This window comes from Panicum virgatum, chromosome 1K, assembly GCF_016808335.1.
Source record: "Panicum virgatum strain AP13 chromosome 1K, P.virgatum_v5, whole genome shotgun sequence".
NCBI lineage: Eukaryota > Viridiplantae > Streptophyta > Magnoliopsida > Poales > Poaceae > Panicum > Panicum virgatum.
Genome location: NC_053136.1, coordinates 46,346,227 through 46,368,120, shown reverse-complemented (window position 1 = coordinate 46,368,120; position 21,894 = coordinate 46,346,227). Strand labels below are relative to the sequence as shown.

The 21,894-nt window shown below is 46.1% G+C and overlaps 1 protein-coding gene across 1 annotated transcript; it reads left to right on the top strand.

The window, feature by feature from the left end:
• Window positions 1-16,968: 16,968 nt before the first annotated feature.
• Window positions 16,969-20,974, top strand: LOC120712707 (B3 domain-containing protein Os02g0683500-like). The gene is made up of 2 exons (XM_039998570.1): window positions 16,969-19,469; window positions 20,711-20,974. Exon 1 carries the CDS (start codon window positions 17,598-17,600, stop codon window positions 18,879-18,881), a length of 1,284 nt encoding a protein of 427 aa, XP_039854504.1. The 5' UTR covers window positions 16,969-17,597; the 3' UTR covers window positions 18,882-19,469; window positions 20,711-20,974.
• Window positions 20,975-21,894: the final 920 nt, after the last annotated feature.

Genomic DNA, 21,894 nt, shown 5'->3' with positions numbered 1-21,894 from the left:
TAATAATTAGCCTCGGGTCTTTAGTTAAATCAAGCAATCCTGCCTCTCTCGGTCACTGTTCTGTGTGATACTCCTAATACTTAGTACATACGGATAATCATTGATCTGATAATTTCGGTTGCGCCGGGATGAAGCTAGGCAAATTATGGGCGTGTTTGGATCCAAGGGCTAGAGCTATTTTTTGCCTAAAATAGCTTAAAATAGCCCAAAATTCCCAAACATGAGGGCTAGTTCTTGGCTATTTGCAAATAGCCTACCTCAAAAAACATCCCACCCAAGGGGTGATTATTTGGGCTATTTTAGGTGGAGCCCACCATAGCAAGAGAGGTAATATGACTCCAATGATTGGGAAAAGATACTTTAAAGGCTAAATAGCTCTAGGATCCAAACATGTCAAGGGCTATTTTATTGGAGGGCTATTTGCTTGAGCTAATTAGTTCTAGTTTAAATAGCTCTAGCCTTTGGATCCAAACACGGCCTATGTGGGGGGAATAAGGGATGTTGATGGTGACGAGGTTGGACCACGTACGGGTTCGAATTATGGGCTGACAAAGGTCCCGAGCCCTCGAAGCAACAAGATGGCTCGGCTCGGGAGCAAGGCTCCTCTGCGCCCAATCAGGCTTGCCGGCCGGCCTGACCAGCTGGTTTGGGCTCGGATGGGCGCAGGAGCCATGGCGTGGGCGCGCAGCTAGCTAGGAGAGTAAGAAGAAGGGAACGCTCTCGCAGATCAGACAGGCGGGCAGCATGTCATGTGCGTGTCTGTGGCGAGCACCGCGACGCGGTAGGCGGGCCTCCGTCCCTCCCGGCCACTCCCCCGCCCGCATGTAGATCAGACGCCATGCGCGGAGCGGGGCACCGGCTCGCCGTGCTAGCTTGCCTTCCGCCCTGCCTGCCAGAGACCCAGAGTGCCAGTGCAGCGGCCAGCGGCCAAGCATGCCTTGCTTGTACTCCTTTCTGCAGCCCACGCAGACCTCAACGCTGCGTGCGCTGATCTGATCCCGATCTCCGATCGATCCGGCCAGTGCGTCGGCTCAGGGTTTGCATGCATGCCGCCACCGCCGCTCATAGAAGCCGGCCGCGTCGCATGCATGCCAGTGTGGGAGCGGCGCTCGGCCGCCGGGCGGTGCGGTAATAGCCGGGTAAAACCAATTCAATTCCGGCAGGCCAGCGGTATAGATGAGCAGAAGGCCCGATGCCCGGTAGCCCGGCCCAAGCACGGGCGACACGGCACGGCCCAAGCACGGCACGGGCCCGAAGACACCGGGCCCGGGCTAGGCACGGCACGGGTCCCGGGCCGGGCTTGGGCCGCTAGGCAGGCCCGTCAGGTGGCACGGCACGGCCCGCAATTAGTGGAAGGCACGGTAGAGGCCCGTTAGCTTATATATAACTATAATTATATATTTATATATGAACTTATAACTTGTCATTTGTCAATAAGTTAACTTATAGGTGTAACTTATGTGTTTTTTTAATATTTATGAACTTAATAATATTTGAGAAATAATATTTAGCTTATACGATTCTTTAAACATTTGTGAAAATAATATCGTCATATGTTTATGGGCTATTTGGGCCGGCCCGGCACGCTATTTTGGTCGGGCCATTTGGGCCGGCCCGGCACGAAAATAGGCCCATGGGCCGGGCCTGGGCCGTCGGCCAAGCACGAAGCCCAGGGAAGCCCGGCACGGTGGCACGACGGGCCAAACATAGCCCGGCACGATCGAGCCGGGCCCGAGCCGGGCCGGGCCGGGCGGCCCGTTTGCTCATCTATAGCCAGCGGTCGGTCGCGCACGGTACCAACGTGCGCCGTACGAGCGAGGTTAGATGCGCGACCGACCAACCGAACGATCTACAGTGTTGGAGCTCGCGGCGAGCCGCATGCACACTGCGGGCTGGTGTGTACGTTGGTTGGGTTGGATCATTAGCCAACACTACATTTTGCTTTCTGTGCCGGTTGCTAGGTTCATTTACTTCCTCTCGTATATATACTGGCACATGCATGCATGCGCGCTCGGTGCAGCGAGGAGTGATGTCGCCGTGCATCCATGCAGGCATTAACATGCAGGACAGCGTGCGTGTCGCCGAGCTAATTCAACGATCACATGATGCTATGCATGCGTCGACCTTGTACGTTCTCTCTGAAATAAGAATATATATATAAGTTTTGATGAGGATGATGTACAAGTGGCTTGCATTGTTCCAGTTATGTTGTGGCAGTACGCTCTGCCACATGCAGATGCCGAGCACCCAGCTAACCCCAGTCCGCCATTGAATAAATCGTTTGTCGCTAGATATACAGCTGCGATTGTACACCCGGCACCGGCAGTGATTGCCCGGGCCTTACATGATGGCTATCACTCGCATGACGTATGCGATCTGATGCTTACACCATGTTTAATCTGGCGCAGATCTGTGTTGTTCCAAGCAAGCTAGCGGATCGGAAAGTGTAGGGACCATGCATTGGCATGGTATGCGAGAAGTGATCGATCGATCGGAGGCGACGAGGGGATCGATTGGCGGTCGGGGAGTCAAGCTGTCAATTGTCAATGGTCTGAGATCCAGACAAATCTACGCCAAACTACTTTTATTAACTTAAATCACTCCAAACCACCGTACCCCATAGCATGTGAAAAATCAAACCGCGCTACCCCATCAAAAGTAGCGTAGGGATGTGCTGGTGGTGATACTTTTAATTGCTAAGACGATGAGCATGACTGGTCAAGCAAGCAGGAGGACGTGCACAACAACTATTTGGCGCTATTAGTATCTCAAACCAAACCAAACCGTTTCTCTTGTAAATCAAATCAAACCGGATTGATTGCTAGAAAAACTATTTTCCACCAAATTAAAATAGCACCAATGCAAAATCCAAACTGTTGCAACCGGTTTTCACCCAAACCATTAGCACGCAGCTTGATAAGGAGGGGATAGGAAGCGCCTGGCTGTCCTCTGAGAAAGATCTCGAGAAGGCAGGCACCTTTTGTTTGCATGTTCTATCGTCTATGATAGCAAAAGGCTGCCGACCGGCCTTCTCTTGAATTGGCCGCCATCACATTTTGCTTCCGCGACCCCCCTTTTCTAGCCAATCGCCGTCGCGCGACACCCATTTACGTACGTCCTCCTTCGCGTCTCCATCTCCGGCCACTACGTGTTGTGCCCGCCCCTCTACCAGTCCTGCAGAGCGGCTTGAGCTCTTGCAGTCGTCCACCGTGTTCGGCAAGCTGGAGCTGGAGTGGTGTGAGAAAAAAATACTATTATCTGACTGGTGGCTGGAGACTAGTGCTGGAACAATGTGAGAGAGAAATACTGTAGGGCTGGAGGCTGGTGCACCAGCCGAACACTGTGGAATTAGAAGCCGGTACGTCCTGAATATAGATAGAGTTCGACCTCCCTGTAGCTGCCATGCTGTGCACGCACAGCCCCAACAGTGCGGGGCGAGGGAAAAGATTAGACATCATGATGCATGTGTCTGGTGTGGAATTAGAAGCCTCTGCAGGTCTGAAAGATGCCAAGCGGCGGCAGGCATCGACCCCTGCAGTCACATGCTCATGCATCGCACTGCCATTATTACTGCAGATGCGACCAACACCGTGCAACATATCATCTGCGGATCGATCACGTACGTATACGCGTACGTACGTAGCGCCCCCAGGTCGCCAGTACTCGTTTAGTCGTATTCTTGGCACTTGTATAAATTAAGTTTTGTACGTATACGCCGCATGTGTACCGTCTATGTACGTCGTCGCAGTTGTACGCGTACGTCTCAGTGTTGTGTGTGGCGTGTGGCCAGGTACTGGTACGACCACGAGTCCTACTACTATCGCCGCTGATCGATTTTGGCGAAAAGCTAGCTAGGCAGCTGCTTCAATTCGGAGGCAGAGCGGCGCATATGCATGGGTCTCCGTGACGGCATGAATGTGAGCAGTGCCATGCCATGCACCCTGCTCGCTGCTGCCGCGGCAGGCAGCTGACACACCTCTTCCTCGCTTGCATTGGAGCATTGGACCACGCCGCCCCTCTCTCCTCGCTCTGGTGGTGTGGGCGTGGACCGGAGCTGCAGCAGCAGGCGGGCGAGCTGTAGCAAATGGGCCTGTACTCCGTACGTACTTGCAAAGGGAGCCCGGCCGGCCATGATTCCGGCCTTTAAAGTCATGTGTTCCCTGCTGAAAAAGACGTGAAAAAAACTTGAGATCTCCCCATGCAAAAGGCTCAAATGATACTAGCTAGAGGAGTAGAAGCAGCTAGCAGTACACCTACTCCATACAGCATGCATCCATCGTGCGTGTCTGCGCAAAGGCGCCCGGTTTGTCCCGTCTAAGAGTGCGTGCTCGCACGCCGGTCTTCTCGATTGCTTTCTTGACGATCATCAGCTGGCTGCTGCAGCAGCAGCGCCATGGGCAAGCTTTTAGCTGCAAAAGTTTTCCTTGGGTACGCGTACATGCATACGTCGATTGGTCGTACATCACAGGCTTTTTTTGTTGAATGAATTTGCAAGTTCCCGCAGGTTACTTCTACTATATATAGGTTGATAGCGGTGGTAGTCGTGCCACATACTTATATGAACTGGTATATTTTGGAGTTCTTTTTTGTTTCCTAATCAGCTTATCAGTAACCAAAGGTTGTTCATTCTTGACATCATCAACATTATTCTGTTCTGATAGATGGTGGTGCAGTACTGTGCAAAAGTTGTAGGATCATCAAGTTTAAGTTAAACCTTAAATTCTCTGAACCTTAAACTACTAGAAAACGGGCCTTCGGTCCAGCACAAAAGTACCAGTTGCCATATCACCCGGTACTAATACATGCATCAGTACCGGTTGCAACGGCCACTAGTACTTTTAGCTCGGACCAATGGATCAAGGTGGCTAGGGAGAACCTTTGGTACCGGGTGATGGCACAGTCCGGTAGCAATGATCAAGAATTGGCACCGGGTCGTTTCACAGCCCGGGACCAATCTGCATGCTGATTTTTGGCACCGGTGAAAACTATCAACCGGTACCAATGGCCGATCTCTCGCTGGGGATATTGATTTTTGGCACCGGTGAAAACTATCAACTGGTACCAATGGCCGATCTCTGCTCCAGATATTTTTAAGTCGTTGCTGCCGACTCCTCTTATCCTCTACCTCTCATCTCTCTCGCTACCTCCACTGCGTAGGAGCACGGGCAACCGGCCGCCGCGGCGGGCAACCGGCGGGAGCTGGCCGTGGGGCGCAGGCACGCGGGAGCCGTGCCGTCCGGGCTCGCCAACGCTCGCTCGGCCTGCTACGCACTGGGGCACGTCAAGCGCCGCCCCATCCCATTCCTCTGCCTATTGCTCGGATCCTCCTCTTCCTCTCCCGCACGCCGCCACCGCCGCCGCCGCGATGGGCCTCTTCGACGTGCTCTACCGCGTGGTAATGCGCCGCAACGCCGTCTACGTCACCTTCGTCGTCGCCGGCGCCTTTGCGGGCGAGAGGGTACGCCCTCCCCCACCCTCCCCGATCCACGCCTCGCATATTGGCCCTCCCCCCTGATGCCCTCCCCGATCCACATCTCCCAGATCGGCCTCCCTCCCCTCAACCTCGTGCTTCCTCTTCGGTTCTCTCTCGCCGTCTATAGATGATTGATTTGACTTGTCTGGTTTGGTTGCAGGCGGTGGATTACGGAGTCCACAAGCTCTAGGAGATGAACAACGTCGGGGTAAGTTTCCCCTTCCCTCTCCGCCGCCCTCCCCTTCGGTGGTGGTGTTGAGCGTCTCTTGATTCGGGGGGGGGGGGGTACTGGATCTTATGTTTGCGATCCAACAAGTAGAGAAGGAAATCCTCGTTCCGTGCCTTCAAAAAAAAATCCTGAGTCATTGCTTGATATCATTTCTTGTGATGGTTGTCTTTTTTGTTGTTCCTGGAGTGGTCCTCCCCATCATGTATGAGCTACCTGAGTCACCACCCGGGTTCTTCGAGGAGGAGGGCACGGTTTGGTGGCACGCGCACAGCGACTTCGACCACGCCATCGTCGTCCACCCCAAGCGCGGCTCCGCCTACTCTTACACCAAGCCGCACAAGGAGATGCCCATCATCCTCAGTACATGCATATGGATCATTTGGATTTTCAGTACTGCTATGAACTGCATGCATGCTACGACTGGTATGCATGACTTGAAAATTGAAATTCTTCAGAGCTTGGATTGAGATGTATATGTGCCTTGCCCCCGTAATCGGCGACAATTTGTATCATTTCTCTACTACTAGTATGCTGATTTGGTACTATGTGGGATTGTATTGAGTGTATTAATTTTGTAATTGATTCTTTGAATGATTTGTGAGATTTATAGAATTTGTATCAATTGATTTAATATTTTGTGGTTGATTCTTCGAATGATTGTTGGCACTAGCTAGAACGGAAGAAGATCGGAGAGATTAGAACCGGAGAGGATACAGGAACGGGAGAGATTCAACGGGAGAGGTAGCTGTTGGTGGTACTGGTTGGCCTTTCCAACCGGTACCAATGGATGCTTAAGGCACCGGGTGAAAAACCCGGTGTCTTAGACCGAGGCCAATGGTCTCGGTTGGCGGGTACCGGTTGCAAAACCGGTACCTATGTGCGTTTTCAACCGGTTCTCATGGGTTGTTTTCTAGTAGCGACGACCCCCTACATCTGATAGACTGATACCATGGATTTCTTGGATCTTGCTGTTTGTTTGAATCTTCTTCTCTGCCATAGTCTGGTCGCGTCTGATGTAGCGTTGTTATGTGTAATCGGTTCAGCTTTTACTAGCAAAATAAACCGTGCACCAGGACTTAGTGCCAGCAGTAGTGGTCCTGTGCATGCTTCTTGACTTTCTATCGCTACGTATGACGACAATTCAATTATGAGCGTTGCTAAGACAGGGGATTGGGTTTTTATTATACCAGCAGGTTCGTACGGCCTAAGTATCATAGCGTGTACGACTATAGTAGTATACGATACGATACATATCCCGGGACAGATGATCTAGCATATATAGAGAAGAATATCTATACCTTTGGTTTAGTGCGCGACAAACGGTCTGTATAGATCAATATATTAATTACCCGTAAGCTTAGCTCTTTGCTTCCCCACATAAATGCCTCTCAATTAGTCAATTGGTCACTACCACGCACGCTCAGCTTGACCTTATTAGCTTGGTCAAGCAGATCTTCAAAACATGATTTCGTTTAAAATATTAATTAAGGAAATATTTGGAGGGCCCTGCATGTGAAGAACTGCTACAGTAATTTCATAGAGGGCCCTGCATGTGAAGAACTATGGACATGTTTGGAGAGCATGAACTCTTGCTGAAATTTCACATGAAACCATTCATCAGTCACAGAAGGAATAATAAGAGAATCAAGTAGTGCGATGAACTTTAATTTAGCTGTACTACAAAATTTCATACTTTCTGGGTATATCAAAATAACTCCTATGGTATATAAAAAATTAAAATACAACAAATAAACCCTGCATATTTATGCTTGGTAATTGTGATCTCGTGCATGTGTAAAATGTAATTAAAATTTTCTATATCTTGCAGATTATACAATGACCAAATAATGACTGGTGTTTAATGTTTCCTAGATCACTAGGGCCTAGCAATAATGTAACCATGAAGTTGCTATCCACTTGCCCACACGTACCCCTTTCTGAATCAAAAACAATTGTACGCATATATAGGACCGTTATGCAGGACGACAACTATACAGTTGATGAAAACCTCCCTCTAATGTTCATGGGATTTGAACCCTGTTGCGTATCATCAATCTAAGAGCTAGTACTGCCCAGTAGCTAGACAAAAAAAGCTTTCGTAACATTTTACTACTGGCTTTTCTTCTACAGACTACAGGCCATGCATGAGGCGCGCTAACTGTACAGGCCATTCATGAGGCACGCAAACTACAGTTAGCGCGCCCAAGGAAATGCATCTATGAACAATGCAAATAAAAGACAAACTGCATTGGTCGATCTAATTTCTGGACATTTCCTTTGGTTGTTTCATTTCAGCCGCCAAGAAAATTGCTGGTCACCTAGGTACTTCCAGTTCGTGGTAGTGACATATGACAATCAATTCAACGTATACATCGTGTAACATGCCCCATGTGGTACGCCAAAAACAACCCACAGTACAGGATCTCCCTTCAATAGTCATCCGCCGGAAAGTGATCAAAACGTGCACAACGTCTGTCTTAAACTCTGTTTAGACACCTATCAAGACCGGCCATACATTTAATAGAAATTAATGGAGTCTTGATCTCAGCTCGCAGGGGCCATAAGACCAGCTAAGATGTTCCAGTTCGCTGGCCTCGAGTCAGCTTAAACAGGATATGAGATGGCGTGGGCAATGCTATCGTAGCACTATACATGCAATTTGCAATGGCCACCAGTAGCCATTCAAGCAGTAGCCTGACTCCTTTAGAATTCAAATTACAAATAAACTCGAATGGTATCAAGAGCAGAAATTTATACATGACAATATATAGGGGAAAATAATACGACTTGGCCGTTACGTTTATTATCAAGAAGCACATGGCAACCAAACAACTGGCCGTTTATCAAACATTAAATTGAATGGCTCCAATCACTACTAAATCGATCAACAAAAATTTTCAAGTTCTTTTCTTGAACGGCCGATGGTTATTGGTATTCTTTAATTTGGAATTTTTCTCAAATAGCCAAGGATTTTATGTCTGATTAAGCTATTTTTCGATAGTTATTTACCTATCGGTTGATGGGTTATCGGTAAATATTGTTTTGGGTGTTTCTTGGTTCCGATCTGTTTTCCCCCTGGGGATTGTACTAAGCTAGTTCAATAACAAAAAACTTGGCCACAGCCTTACAAAAATATATGAAGAACAATAATCCTCGGCCATTCGAGACAAAAATACTCAAGAAATGTTGAATACTGCAGTGAATCGTTGTCGGTACTAAATTGATCCTATGAAGTTTTGGTAACTAACTACCGGAGTACTGCTCCGCTTTGTGTTCACTATCGATCTTGTATAGTAGTACTTCCGAGTGACGAGCGAATTCGAGGCATGCGCTTATTTAGATAGCTAGTCTTCTTTAGGTTAATTATGCTGCAAATTAAATCATCACTGGCTCACTGCTGACTGCTGAGTCCACAAAGGACCGGCATGGAAAAGCTTCATATGGTTCTTCTTCGTACACCAATGCAAGCTAGAACTTTTTTTTTGAAACTTGAACAACTGGCCGTTTATCAAACAATGAATTAATTCTTTTAACTTTTTTCTTTACAACGACCAGATGTGCATGTGGTGACAGAATAAGGGTCTTCTGCACAAAGGTCCAGCATCCTGCGCTGCAGTAAACCTGACAGGTGGGCCTGCCTGAGAAGTACCGGGAATACCGTGACTCAAATATCAATTTGCCGTCCTTTCATGTGCTAGCTCTTCTTGAACTCTCCAAGCAGGGCGCGCAACAAGCCAACAAGTCTCCATTCTCCAACACAGTGAAGAACTCGGATCCTATGCCGCTTCAACAGGGACAGCACGCGCATGTTTGCATTGTTAAAAGAGAGGCTCGTCGACGACCCCATTTGCTTTGATTGGTTACGTTATCACCAAAGTTATAATAACTAGCAAGGTGGCCCGCGCTAATAGCGCGGGTAACCTAGTTTTTTATTTAATTCTTTAATTTTTTTACATTGGCAGAAGATATGTATTTGGTAATTTATTTACCTCTCATCTCATCTTGCTAAATACTACCAGCAGCTTTCCCTACATAAGAGTTCATATCAATCATCAATTTTTATGTTACTTTGTTCTATATTATAGCTGCATATTTTAGTAGTTTAACCCGCAAAATCTAAATTTGGGGATTGAATTTAGTATTGGGTCACCTTGAATATGGATGCATATTGTACATGTTTGTATTTATACAAAGTTCTTTATAAGTAATTATGAAATATATTTATATGTATATGTTAGTGATGTTTCCCAATAATCCGTTACTTAGATGTTGAAGTTCGACTTGTATCTTGCAATATTTCGATTATTATTTAGCGAAAATATATCTAGTGTAGTTGTTGGAGCACCTAAGTAGCATCTAATAGATCTAGATTTGAGTCATGGTGGGAGTGAAATAAAAATGATCATGGATTAGACAAAAAAGTTATGCTAAAAATAAGTTGGGGCCTCCTGCTGGCTTTGGTAAATAAATGTTATGCAAAACTTATATATATGTGTGTGCTATATTAATGCATATATGTTTCAAATTTTTTATTGAACCGAACCTATTATTATTTTTCTCACTTTGGTTACTGCACAATTTTTATTTGTTTTTAGCCCATATGACTGCATAAATTGGCCTACTTTAGAGTTTTGTTATCTCGGTGACGGACAGTTCCAAATATATCTTTGCTGTTGTTTCTAACTCTTTTCTTCATTTTCCATTTTTTTATCTATTTTTGTTGATTTCTCTGTCTTCCATTTTGTTCCTCCATATATTTTAAATCGATTAGTGTGTTCCGCGTCCGATGTATCTAATGGAGAAGTTCCCTATTTAGTTGACTTAGTTGCTGAGTTTAGATTGTGCCTCAGGGCTTTTGTTTTTCTGAGCGAAAAGGAGCGGCGATAGCAGTTGTTTGAATCATTTGTTTTGTACTGTAGGCAATCAGATTTGGGATAGATTAGCAGGGCTCTAGACCTCTAGTTGTGGCTAAAATAACTCTGGTTGTGGCTTCTCTGATGGAGCGGCTTCTCTTATGGATATAGAGCCGTTTTGAAAACCATTGAGTAGAACGCGTCTCCTATTTTTTTCATGAATATATGGAAGATGTCAAATGCCCAACGTGCCCTGGCTATAATTTTATATTTTTCCATAATCTATAATGTGATTTCATAATAACATAACTTCAGATGAAATAACATAGTAGTGACTGATGATATTAATTATAGACTAAACAAATAATTTCACTTTTGTCCTTTCTTTCCCCCTCATTTTCTCATTTTTCCTGCCTTCCTTTTCTATTCCCCTTTTTCTAGCTTCCTTATCCGTTCAACCTTGCCGCTTCTTTATCCTTTTCTATTCCCTTTCTCTATACTTCTTTAGAGGTATAGATCACATTTGTGTTCTGTGCCTAGTGTTTTTTCATGTACTTATAAAAGATTAGATGGGGATAATAATGTTAAGAATTATTTATGCTATTTGATTCCTCACACGATTAAGTCCCTGATTTCCCATGCATATATTTAGATTGAGCTAATAAATAGTGACATTTATTTGTAGGTTTTGATGCTTTACTCTTTATCCCAGTGATTATTACTTGTATGGAACTATTTGTATGCCCACAGAATTGTGAATCTCCGTTGACCACCATCAGATTAGTTTGTATAACTGAAGTTGTTAAGGAATGCAACATTTATGATGATAATCCTTGTTTGGAGAAAGCATTAGTTCTTCAGCGGATGTTTCTTTCATATTGATTGGCCTGCGTATTCATTGGCACATAGTGACAATCATAAGATGCTGATGGTCTTGCAATAGATTGCAATATCTGAAACTCTGTGCATCGTCACTATCTTTTTCATCCCTATCTTGACGTTTGGTTGCTCCAGAAGAAATGGACTGATTGAGTTTGGCAATGGTTTTGAGTAGAATCCAATGCGCTTCATGCAGCTGCATGTACTGCAAGACGTTCTTGAGACTCAAAAAGTTGTGATTTGGAATCTCGGGCAAAGACTATGGTCGCGCCGTAGTGAGGGCGTTATGAAGATTTTTGAAAGCAATTATCTCTTTCTATAGTACAGATACAATACAATTATGGTCACGCTGTCATGCTTATGCTACTGCCTTTTTTTTGCATCTTTGAGGAGGGTTAATGCGAGCTATAGATGGAAACGTGAGTTTTATGTCATGCGGACTCTGTATTTAACTTTAATTGGATGCAGCTACTTTTGGATAGTTTAGAATATTTCATCTTCATTAAATTGGACATGAACTCTTCTAGCCAATTTAGACCGTTAGATATTCATTAAATCCAATGGTATAAATCCTATACACAAATACTATTTAGACCTTCATTAAATTGGAGTATTTATTAACTTTATTTGACATGAAACTCAAATTTGGGTTTTTATTACTGCACATATACTATTTATTTAACTATTTTCCTTCTTAATATGCTTCTTAATCACTATACACATCAACTATAATTTTTTTATGCGAACTGAGCGTAGCTCAGCTGGTAAGGTTCCTTGTGGTGGAACCTACCCACCAGGGTTCGAGTCCTCGACTCGGCACTGGTGCACGCATTTTTCTGGATTTATTCCAGGATTTAACCGGCACTATTCTTTCAGTGATAGGCGACGTGCCCGTCGATAGCGAGACACTAGTAGTGACTTCGTCAATCTCAAGGATCTGCCGGCTTAGTCTTTTGAAGGTGCTCATAGAGGTAGGGTTGCGTGCGTGTATTCATAGGGGTGAGTGTGCGTGCGTTAGCGAGTGTCTGTGTCTCTACTGTGTTTCACAAAAAAACTATAAATTTTTTTATTCTAGTTATTGCATTTATATATTTATTAGTCATATTCGATACAATTTTTTTATAATTTTAATTATTAATTTAGCTATTTGGCTAATATTAATTTTTTTGTCGAGTTCTAATGCTAATTTTCTTAATTTTATAATTTCAAATTTACCTATTTAGTAATTTTATTCAACGTGGACTCTTTGGTTAAGTCCTAATTTCCTTATATTTTAATTCCGAATTTAGCTATTTACTAATCGTATTCGGCATGGACTCTTTGTCATGTCCTAATTTTTCTCAAATTTTTAATCCGAAATTAGCTATTTATTAATCGTATTTGATATGGAATCTTAAATTAGTTTGAACCGTTAGATCTTCATAAAATCCAACGGTTCAAATCCTTCTCTTTTTAGATTAATGTGGGAATTTCTAGACTCTCTCGGCGAATATGGTGGCTTCTTTTAACACTCTCTTAATAATATAATATAATAGATATTTAGTAATTATATTCAACGTGGACTCTTTGGTTAAGTCCTAATTTTCTTATTTTTTAATTCCGAATTTAGCTATTTATTAATCGTATTCGGCATGGACTCTTTGTCATGTCCTATTTTTTTAATTTTTTTAATCCGAAATTAGCTATTTATTAATCGTATTTGATATGAAATCTTGAATTAGTTTGAACCGTTAGATCTTCATAAAATCCAACGGTTCAAATCCTTCTCTTTTTAGGGTTTGCATATGTGTGTTCATCAGGGTGAGTGTGCGTGCGTTGTGAATGTCTGAGTTGTACTGTGTGATCTAAAAAAACTGAATGTTTATTTCCATCCATTCAAAATCTAATATTTTAAAGTTCATATTCACTATGTATATGTGTTATCTTTTTTTTTTGGATTTAGTGTCTTGGCCAAATCCAAAGTCTTGCTCTTGCCTTAAACTATGTGGAGATTTCTATCGGTGTACCAAAGTTAGATAGCTCCGGACCTTGATTTGTTCTACGGCCCAGAATGACTTCTAATATAATGCTTGCTTCAGAGTGCAGGGTTGTACTGATTAGGACCTGCATGCTTCAGTTTTTACATATTTCAGAAACTGGCATATGCAAGTCTTGCGAGTTTAGGCCGTATGAACCAAGTCTTATTTTTTCTTATTTTTATTTCCAAATTTAGCTATTTAAATAATAGTATTCGACAAGGACTCTTTGATCCGGTCTTAATTCTTTTATTGTTTTATATCAAAATATATATTTATTAGTCGTATTTGATATGGACTTTTGAGCTAGTCTAGACCATCAGATCTTCATAAAATCCAACAGTGCAAATTCTTCTCTTTTTTAGATTAACGTGGGAATTTTGAGCTCCTCTCGGCGAATGTGGTGGTTTTTTTAACACTATTGTATTAAGATAATAGACCGTGGCTTCTAGACCGTCAGATCTTCATAAAATCCAACGGTGCAAATCCTTCTCTTTTTTAGATTAATATGAGAATTTTGAACTCCTCTTGGCGAACGTGGTGGCTTTTTTTAACACTATTGTATTAAGATAATAGATGTGTCTTGAAAGCATGTGAAGATAACCGCTTCACATAGGAGTAGTTTAGCTTAGCCTAGAGTATTAGATCCCATGTTGGTAAAGTGGGCGCACACCTCAAGTCACATGCTGCTTTACTTCTTCCTCGCCATTTCGAATCACCATATGAGAAGCATGCATGTTACCTTATCAACCTCTGCTAAGTCTTGAGAGTTGAGAGGCATCTAGCTTTTTCTCTGCACAAGTTCTAGGTGAGCCGCTAGGGGGTCCAGAGAGAAGACCCGCCCTCCCCCAATAACGCCTCTCTCCTCCGTCCCCCTGTCTGCCCTGTTCTCTTCCAATTTCTCCAACATCTTTTTCTCTCTCCATGCCACGGCATGCGCACTAAAATGGACCCCAGTGTTGAGGAGGGAAAGGATGAAGCACCAGCCTTTGCAGTGTACAATTAGGGTTTGTCTGATGGGGATCGAGATGCCTACTCAACAAGCTGCATTTCAAGAAACACTGTTCATACTTCTACGCTGGCCATGATGGATCTATACCTAACGCCGAAAGATGATGGTTTCACCAGGCCACCAGGACACGCATGCCTGATATAGTTGTTGGATGGTGAGATGCAAAACAAAATTTAAGGGGGGAAAAAGAAAGAGGGCGACGCATGGATAGCAAATGCGTTTCTGTTCCTCTTTAAATACGGGATTCACATCTTCCATGACTTATACTCTCAGAACAGATCAGACAGATCGACGAACTCCTTCACTGTCTTATCATGTCGAGGAAAAAGTATGTAGTACGTTATGTGCACCGTGTTGAGATGGTGATTGTACGTGCATCTCATCTCTACTACTAGATCGCGAACAACCACTTGTTGCTCGGTTGGAGTTTGAAGGCAGTTATGAGAAAAAAGGCGATAGCGTGACATCCAGGCTCAAGACTTAGGATACTCATACCAACAAATTATAACTTTTTTTCCAGAAGCCGATCTCTAAAACTCTGATGTTAAGCGTACTTGGCCTGGAGCAATTTGGAAATAGGTGGTTGACCGGGAAGTTCTTCCCAAGTGCGCACGAGTGAGGACAAAGTATGCAGAAAAGACTTATGTTGATCTGTGAGGGCAGTCTATACTGAGCTTATATATATATATATATATATATATATATATATATATATATATATATATATATATATATATATATATATATATATATATATATATATATTTGTTTTGTCATTTTGGACTGACATGCATACACTCATAGGGTAATCTCTTTTAGCTGTACGTGTTTATTTAATGAGTTTTATTAGTTAAAGCAACCTTTATCAAGCCTATAACTCTACTTTATTTTAATATTAGTACCAGATCGAGTTGGAGGGAAGATATAACAGAATTAAGCCCTGACCCATCATTTGCAATAATAGTACAAGACACTGACACTCATCCATCTTTTCCAAGATAGTCCCCTTCAATCAAAATCCTTGGTGTTTCGAACATGACATAGTCTTCGTCTCTAAGTGCTTTTGACACTATTCATAAGGGTTTAGGCCTTTATTGTCCATAAGTTACTTTTTTGGGCCATCGGATCTACAATGAAACATCCCGATCAACTTCCAAGTTCCAAGACATTTTTGTTTAACCTGAAACATTTTCCTCATTGAGGATAATAAGACATTTTTCCTCGAGCTGAACTTTTTTTCTCACGTGGTGCATTATATTTCTTAAGTGGAACATTCATAAATTTGACCGTTGGATAGGCAAAAATATTACTCATCTGGTGTTGAGCAAATACTTATCTACAAAATTCATTTATTTCACCTGGTGCATTAAGAAGAAGAACTTGTAAATTTCAGATTACAATCACAACACGCCACACTACTGTGGGCGCGCTCCCAAAACTACTGCTAGCTAATTACTTATAACAACTTGGCAAGTATCGATGCTATCCATCGGCACCCTGTGGTGTACACACCTCAGGTCACGATCTCGGAGCCACATCCTCCTGTCGCAAGCAAGCTCCAGTGTGAACTACTGTTGCTCGGAGGATTTCGCAAGGCACGGAAAAAGTTTTCTACCCAGCTAGCTCTCCGAGCGATCCTTTTCAGTACACATCATCGGGCAAGTGGCCGCCTTGATGGAAATGGTGTTTGCCGGGCCCAGCCTAGGAAGCTAGAGGCCTACAACCCTAGGGCAGCGGGTGCGTGGGTATATATCCGATCCCTCGGGCGGGCGGGCGGGCAGGAAGCCCGTCGTCGTAGCAGGCAGAGGCAGGCGTGGTGGCGTGCGATCACATTTGATACCAGTATGCATGGTGACACCAGTATGCATGGTGACAAGGACGATCGCTCACATGAGCCCCAACCCCAGGCGGGAAAAAATCCGTGGGGCCCACATCCCAGTCGCCCCTTTATAAAGCTAGCTGCACACTGCACAGTACAGTACGCCCCATTTTTTTTTCCCGCCCAGCTCCGTCTACGGAGTAGTACGCTGCTTCCTTTTTATTTCTCCACGGGCAAGGAAACATTTTTGTAGGAAAGCTAAATTGCTCGAAAAGAAAAGAAAAATTTAGGAGCTAGCTCCCAGTAGGCGGCGGCGGCGGCCCTGTAGCAGCACTGCAGCACAGTGATGGAAACGAATGGGAAGAACGGAGAAGAAGCTCGGCGGGCGCGGTCGCGGTCAGCGGCGGAGTCAGGATCCAGAGCTAGGGGGCTCTCCTTTTCCTTCTTCCTTCTCCTTACTTTCATTCCTTCTTTTTCCTCCTCAAAATTTTCTCTTTTCTTCTTCTTCCTCCACAAATTTTGTGACCTAAAGGAATCTTGAGCACCCCCTGCACCCCCGGCTCCGCCACTGGGCGCGGTGGCGGGGGGCACTGCAGCAGCAGATAGCAAACTCTACCACTAGTCGCCTTCCACGAATCTTCTCGCGCAGTCGCCCTCCCCCGGCCTCTACCCGTGCGAAAGGAACACGCACGCACCCGCCGCCTGCTGCGGCTGCGCGGGCAGGCAGGCAGCTTAGCCGCAGCCCACGGCCACAAATTAACCTCGCCACCACCAGCGACACAGCACAACAGGCAGCTCCATCCATCCGCTCCCGCGTCGCCGTCGCCATCCCCATCCCATCTGGCCACACCCTAAAGGCGTCCGCCGCGCTGTGCAGCCGTCAATACGAACGCCTGCGGCCTAATTCTTCTCTCCCCTCCCCGCCGCCTAGCTCGCCCGATCCCGTCCTTGCTGCCTCCTGCTTCCCCCCTCAGGCCGGGGCCTCCGTTCCCCGTTCCAGAGTAGCAGCATAGCAAGCAACAGCGGCGCGTGTGTACACGCATACGCAGCAGGTAGATCCGATCCCCCCGCTCTACCCTGCCCTATAGCAGCGTCGTCGCCTGCGCCTCCGCAACAGTGCCTCTTCTCTCGCGTCTGGCCACGCCCGCCTCCCAGCTAGCTCCAGCCTCCAGGGCAGGTGGAAGGAAGGGGAGGAGGAGCGAGGCGTGGCGGGGGCGACAAGAAATACCGGGGGAACGACGAAGAAAGCGTAGTAGATGAGCTTGTGCCTGCTACTACTACTACTACTACTACTGGTGTGGTGCGTTCCTGGTGGCTATGGATCACTTCGCTTCTCCGAGCGGGCGATTCTCTAGGGAGGAGGAGGCGGACGAGGAGCAGGAGGCGGACGCGTCCAATTCCAGGCGCGAGATCTCCTTCATGCCGGTGGCCGCCGCGTCGTCTTCGGCGGCGCCTGCCTCCGCGTCCGCGTCCACGAGCGCATCCGCGTCGGCATCGGGGAGCAGCAGCGCCGCCGCCCCCTTCCGGTCCGCGTCGGGGGATGGCGCCGGGGCGTCGGGGAGCGGCGGCGGCGGCGGCGGCCCGGCGGACGCGGATGCGGCGGCGGTGGACAAGGAGCCCATGTTCGAGAAGGTGGTGACGCCGAGCGACGTGGGTAAGCTCAACCGGCTGGTGATCCCAAAGCAGTATGCGGAGAAGTACTTCCCCCTGGACGCGGCGGGCAACGAGAAGGGCCTCCTCCTCAGCTTCGAGGACACCGCCGGCAAGCACTGGCGCTTCCGCTACTCCTACTGGAACAGCAGCCAGAGCTACGTCATGACCAAGGGCTGGAGCCGGTTCGTCAAGGAGAAGCGCCTCGTCGCCGGGGACACCGTCTCCTTCTCCCGCGCCGCCGCCGAGGACGCGCGCCACCGCCTCTTCATCGACTGGAAGCGCCGGGTCGACACCCGCGGCCCGCTCCGGTTCTCCGGCCTCGCGCTGCCGATGCCGCTCGCGTCGCACCACTACGGCCCCCACCACTACAGCCCGTGGGGCTTCGGCGGCGGCGGCGGGGGCGGAGGGTTCTTCATGCCGCCCTCGCCGCCCGCCACGCTCTATGAGCACCATCTCCGGCAGGGCCTCGACTTCCGCGGCATGAGCATGACCTACCCCGCGCCCACCGTGGGGAGGCAGCTCCTGTTCTTCGGCTCGGCCAGGACGACGATGCCTCCGCACGCGCCGCTCCAGCAGCCGCGCGCCCCGACGACGCTGCCGCTGCATTACACGATGCAACCCAGCGCCGCTGGCGTAGCCGCCGCGTCACCACGGCCGGTCGTTCTTGACTCGGTGCCGGTCATCGAGAGCCCGACGACTGCTGCCAAGCGCGTGCGGCTGTTCGGCGTCAACCTCGACAACAACCCGCAGTCAGACGGCGGCGAGGCGAGCCATCATCAAGGCAATGCGTTGTCGTTGCAGATGCCCGGTTGGCAGCAAAGGACGACGCCGACTCTAAGGCTGCTAGAATTGCCTCGTCATGGGGCGGAATCCTCCGCTGCGTCGACACCGTCGTCGTCGTCTTCCTCCAAGAGGGAGGCGCGCTCAGCTTTGGATCTCGATCTGTGACCTAAAGGGAAAAATCAAAGGAAAGTTCAACAATTCTTTCTTCTGCTTGTTTTAGTTTTCCTTACCTCTCTTTTGATTAATCCATCCATTATAGCTTTTGTTGATGATAGGAGCTAGGATTTGACGTCTTCCTTGTTTTTGGCTCTTGACTTTTTTGATGAGTTGGTTTGAGAAGATACAGATAAACACTAGGAAAATCGATCAATGTTTTTTTCCCCCAAATCCGTGTCATGTTCTTGGATCGTTCAGCACTCGTGATCTGAATTTTCTCGCACTGTTACATTCCGTTCATGTGTAGTACTTCGGTACTCTTGTCCCGATTTGATAGGAAATGCAATCTCATATCGATTCCCTACATATGATAACATGTGCCTGCAAATCTGTCTATCATCTCCTAACATGTCTCAAGATTTGAAGATATGCATCAGCAGAATTCTCTCGCTCAACTGAAGAGGCAGCATCAATAATCTTTGTCATGATCTTATAAATCTTCTAGAACAAATTGACTCGCAACTGCAGAAGCACGGATGGGGGACGATGGCGATCGCGCATTCGCAACAGAGACAAGCCTGAAGCAACAAATTGCAGGTGAGACCTTAAAATCCCTCGCACTCGGTACTGATGCTATTTCATCATCTCATATCAATTGGGAGGTCGGGACACCACTTATTGTGCTAGTACTGTACTGCGTGCTGCTCTTCTTCTGATTGTATACATCATACATGTATAGAGCATAGAAGGCTGCCGCAGCAAGAATAAACAAGGACCCCCTCCTTTTCTTGCTAAGGAAGGGGGGCACAGAAATAACTCCAGCCGTGGTCCAAATTACGTATAGTTTGGATTGTCTGGGCTTCTACTGCATACTCATGGTATACATATGTACAGTACAGTTGGAGCTCAGGCAGCAGCAGGGACCTCCAAGCAAGAGAGAGGGAGGGATCTTTATGGTCTTGGGCAGTGATCTGTAAAGAGCTAGTGGGCATTGCCAACAATGGCGCCACTGGCCATAACGCCATGGTACGCCTGCCAGGAATTTATGGGGCGAGAGGAGGACGATCGGCGTACGAACCTAGCTGTGCACTGTTGTTGTGGGAGTAGGAACAGTGCGTAGGTGTACAACCTGGTGGCTGCCGCTGCAGCCTGCTGCGTGCTGTGTTGGCAGCCAGCGCCTGCCCCCCTCTCCCTCCTTGTGCGATGTGTTGCTTGGATCGATGCTTGCTCGCTGGCTCGGTCGATATATCCCTTGTCCCTTTTTACTGCACCAGCAGCCTGTGAGTACTGCAGGGGCGCGCGCGGTGTGGGAGCAAGAGAGGCCACGTACCGGCGGCCTCTCGTCAGCGCTGCCGGCTTTGGCTAGACTTCCGTAACGACCTACCAATCTGTAGGGCATGGGTGCAATTCTTTTGCAATGGGATGGGTCGGAAACTCGGAAGGGGATGGGCGTTGAAGCTCACAAGAAAAGTGCCTTTGGTCTCTACTGAAAGAAGGGAAAGGGCAAGAGGGATGTGTGGGATTGGGAAGGTGAAAAGGGAAAGGCCGTGGTGGTGTGTACTACTACTACTAGCTAGTAGCTAGCCTTCTTCATAGAAGATGGAATGGAAGCCTCTCATATAGATGGAGTAAGTGCCTGCTCACTCTTTCTTCTCCTGCAGTCCCGGCCTTGCTGTGTCCAGCATATACAGATGTAGTTTCTTTTCAAAGTCCAAACTAGCTCGGTCCAAGCTATATGCATGATTATGCATATACCTCTTGATATGGCTTGATTTAGATAGATGCCTTTCTGCTCGCGAGCTGACGAGCTGTCCTCTTTCACATTCTTCTATATGCAGGCTATGTGTTAGAATCCCTATGTATAGACCTAGGCCGAGACTGAGAACTGAATCCTACATCAAAACAGGAGGCTGAAAGGTCCAGGTCATGCATTTTGGCCCAAGCCTTGATCTATCTTATTTGATGAAAATGGAAATTCAGTAAGGAGGATGCAATATAATGCCTAAGGCGGGTTGTTCTATAGAATATCCAAGAAAAAATATATACAATTCCGATGATGTACGTTTACAGAAAAAGATTCATTTACCCCACCTATACCTCTACATCATCATGCTCCTTAATTCCTCCTCTTTATTGTATCTGTACTTAATCGTCAGATTGATTTCTTTATAGTTTCTTAAGGGAAAGAGGGTTTGCTATTCGTTTTATAGATAATATGATCACTCAATATCAAGTGTAATGGCTTTATTAGTTACTTTACCATGCAGGATCATATTACCTTTTAATCTCCAAGGTATTGCATTGCATCTTTAATAGATTTCACTCCATCAATCTACTGTCTTTGTTTTTTTACTGCGAGGGAGAAGTACTTGCCTTTTAATATCAGCTCTTTGTACCTGAGGGCTAGTATTAACAGATTAGATCAAGATGTGACCTAATTCAAATTAACATTCTGATTAAAAAACAAATAATGGAGATATAAAATTGTGCCAGTTCACTTAGCTTCATATTTTTTATTATACTCAATCTAGCCATACTGGTGTCTTTGATTTTTTTTCTGTTGGTTGAAATAGTTGAAAGATTGACCTGAATATTAAATATTTGCAGTATCATCCATGATATAATATTTGTAAATGAATCTATGGTGTATTGATCCTCCATAGTATCATCTATGGTGTATTGATCCTCCATATATAGTATCATCTATGTTATGATATAATGTATGGAACTAGTAGCATGATCTTGAGCCAAACATTCGGATTAAAGAGCTTGATTATTGAAATGAAAGGACGGTGGGTTTATTTTGTCCATATCTACTTGTTCCCTGCAGAGCTTATACAGTAGAACTCCTGTAGAGGCACAACCTTTAACGCTGGTGAAAAGGCACTCTTGCCTGTTGCTTGTGACATTTCTTGGCAATGACAGTGATTTGAATATGCTAATAAGGTATATATAGATCAAATTAGATGAAGACATATGTAAACATGTCATTTCTTTATCATCAACATTATATGCTATATTA

Coding starts and splice junctions, on each gene's coding strand:
- LOC120712707 (XM_039998570.1), top strand. CDS start 17,598: ATGGATCACTTCGCTTCTCCGAGCGGGCGATTCTCTAGGGAGGAGGAG.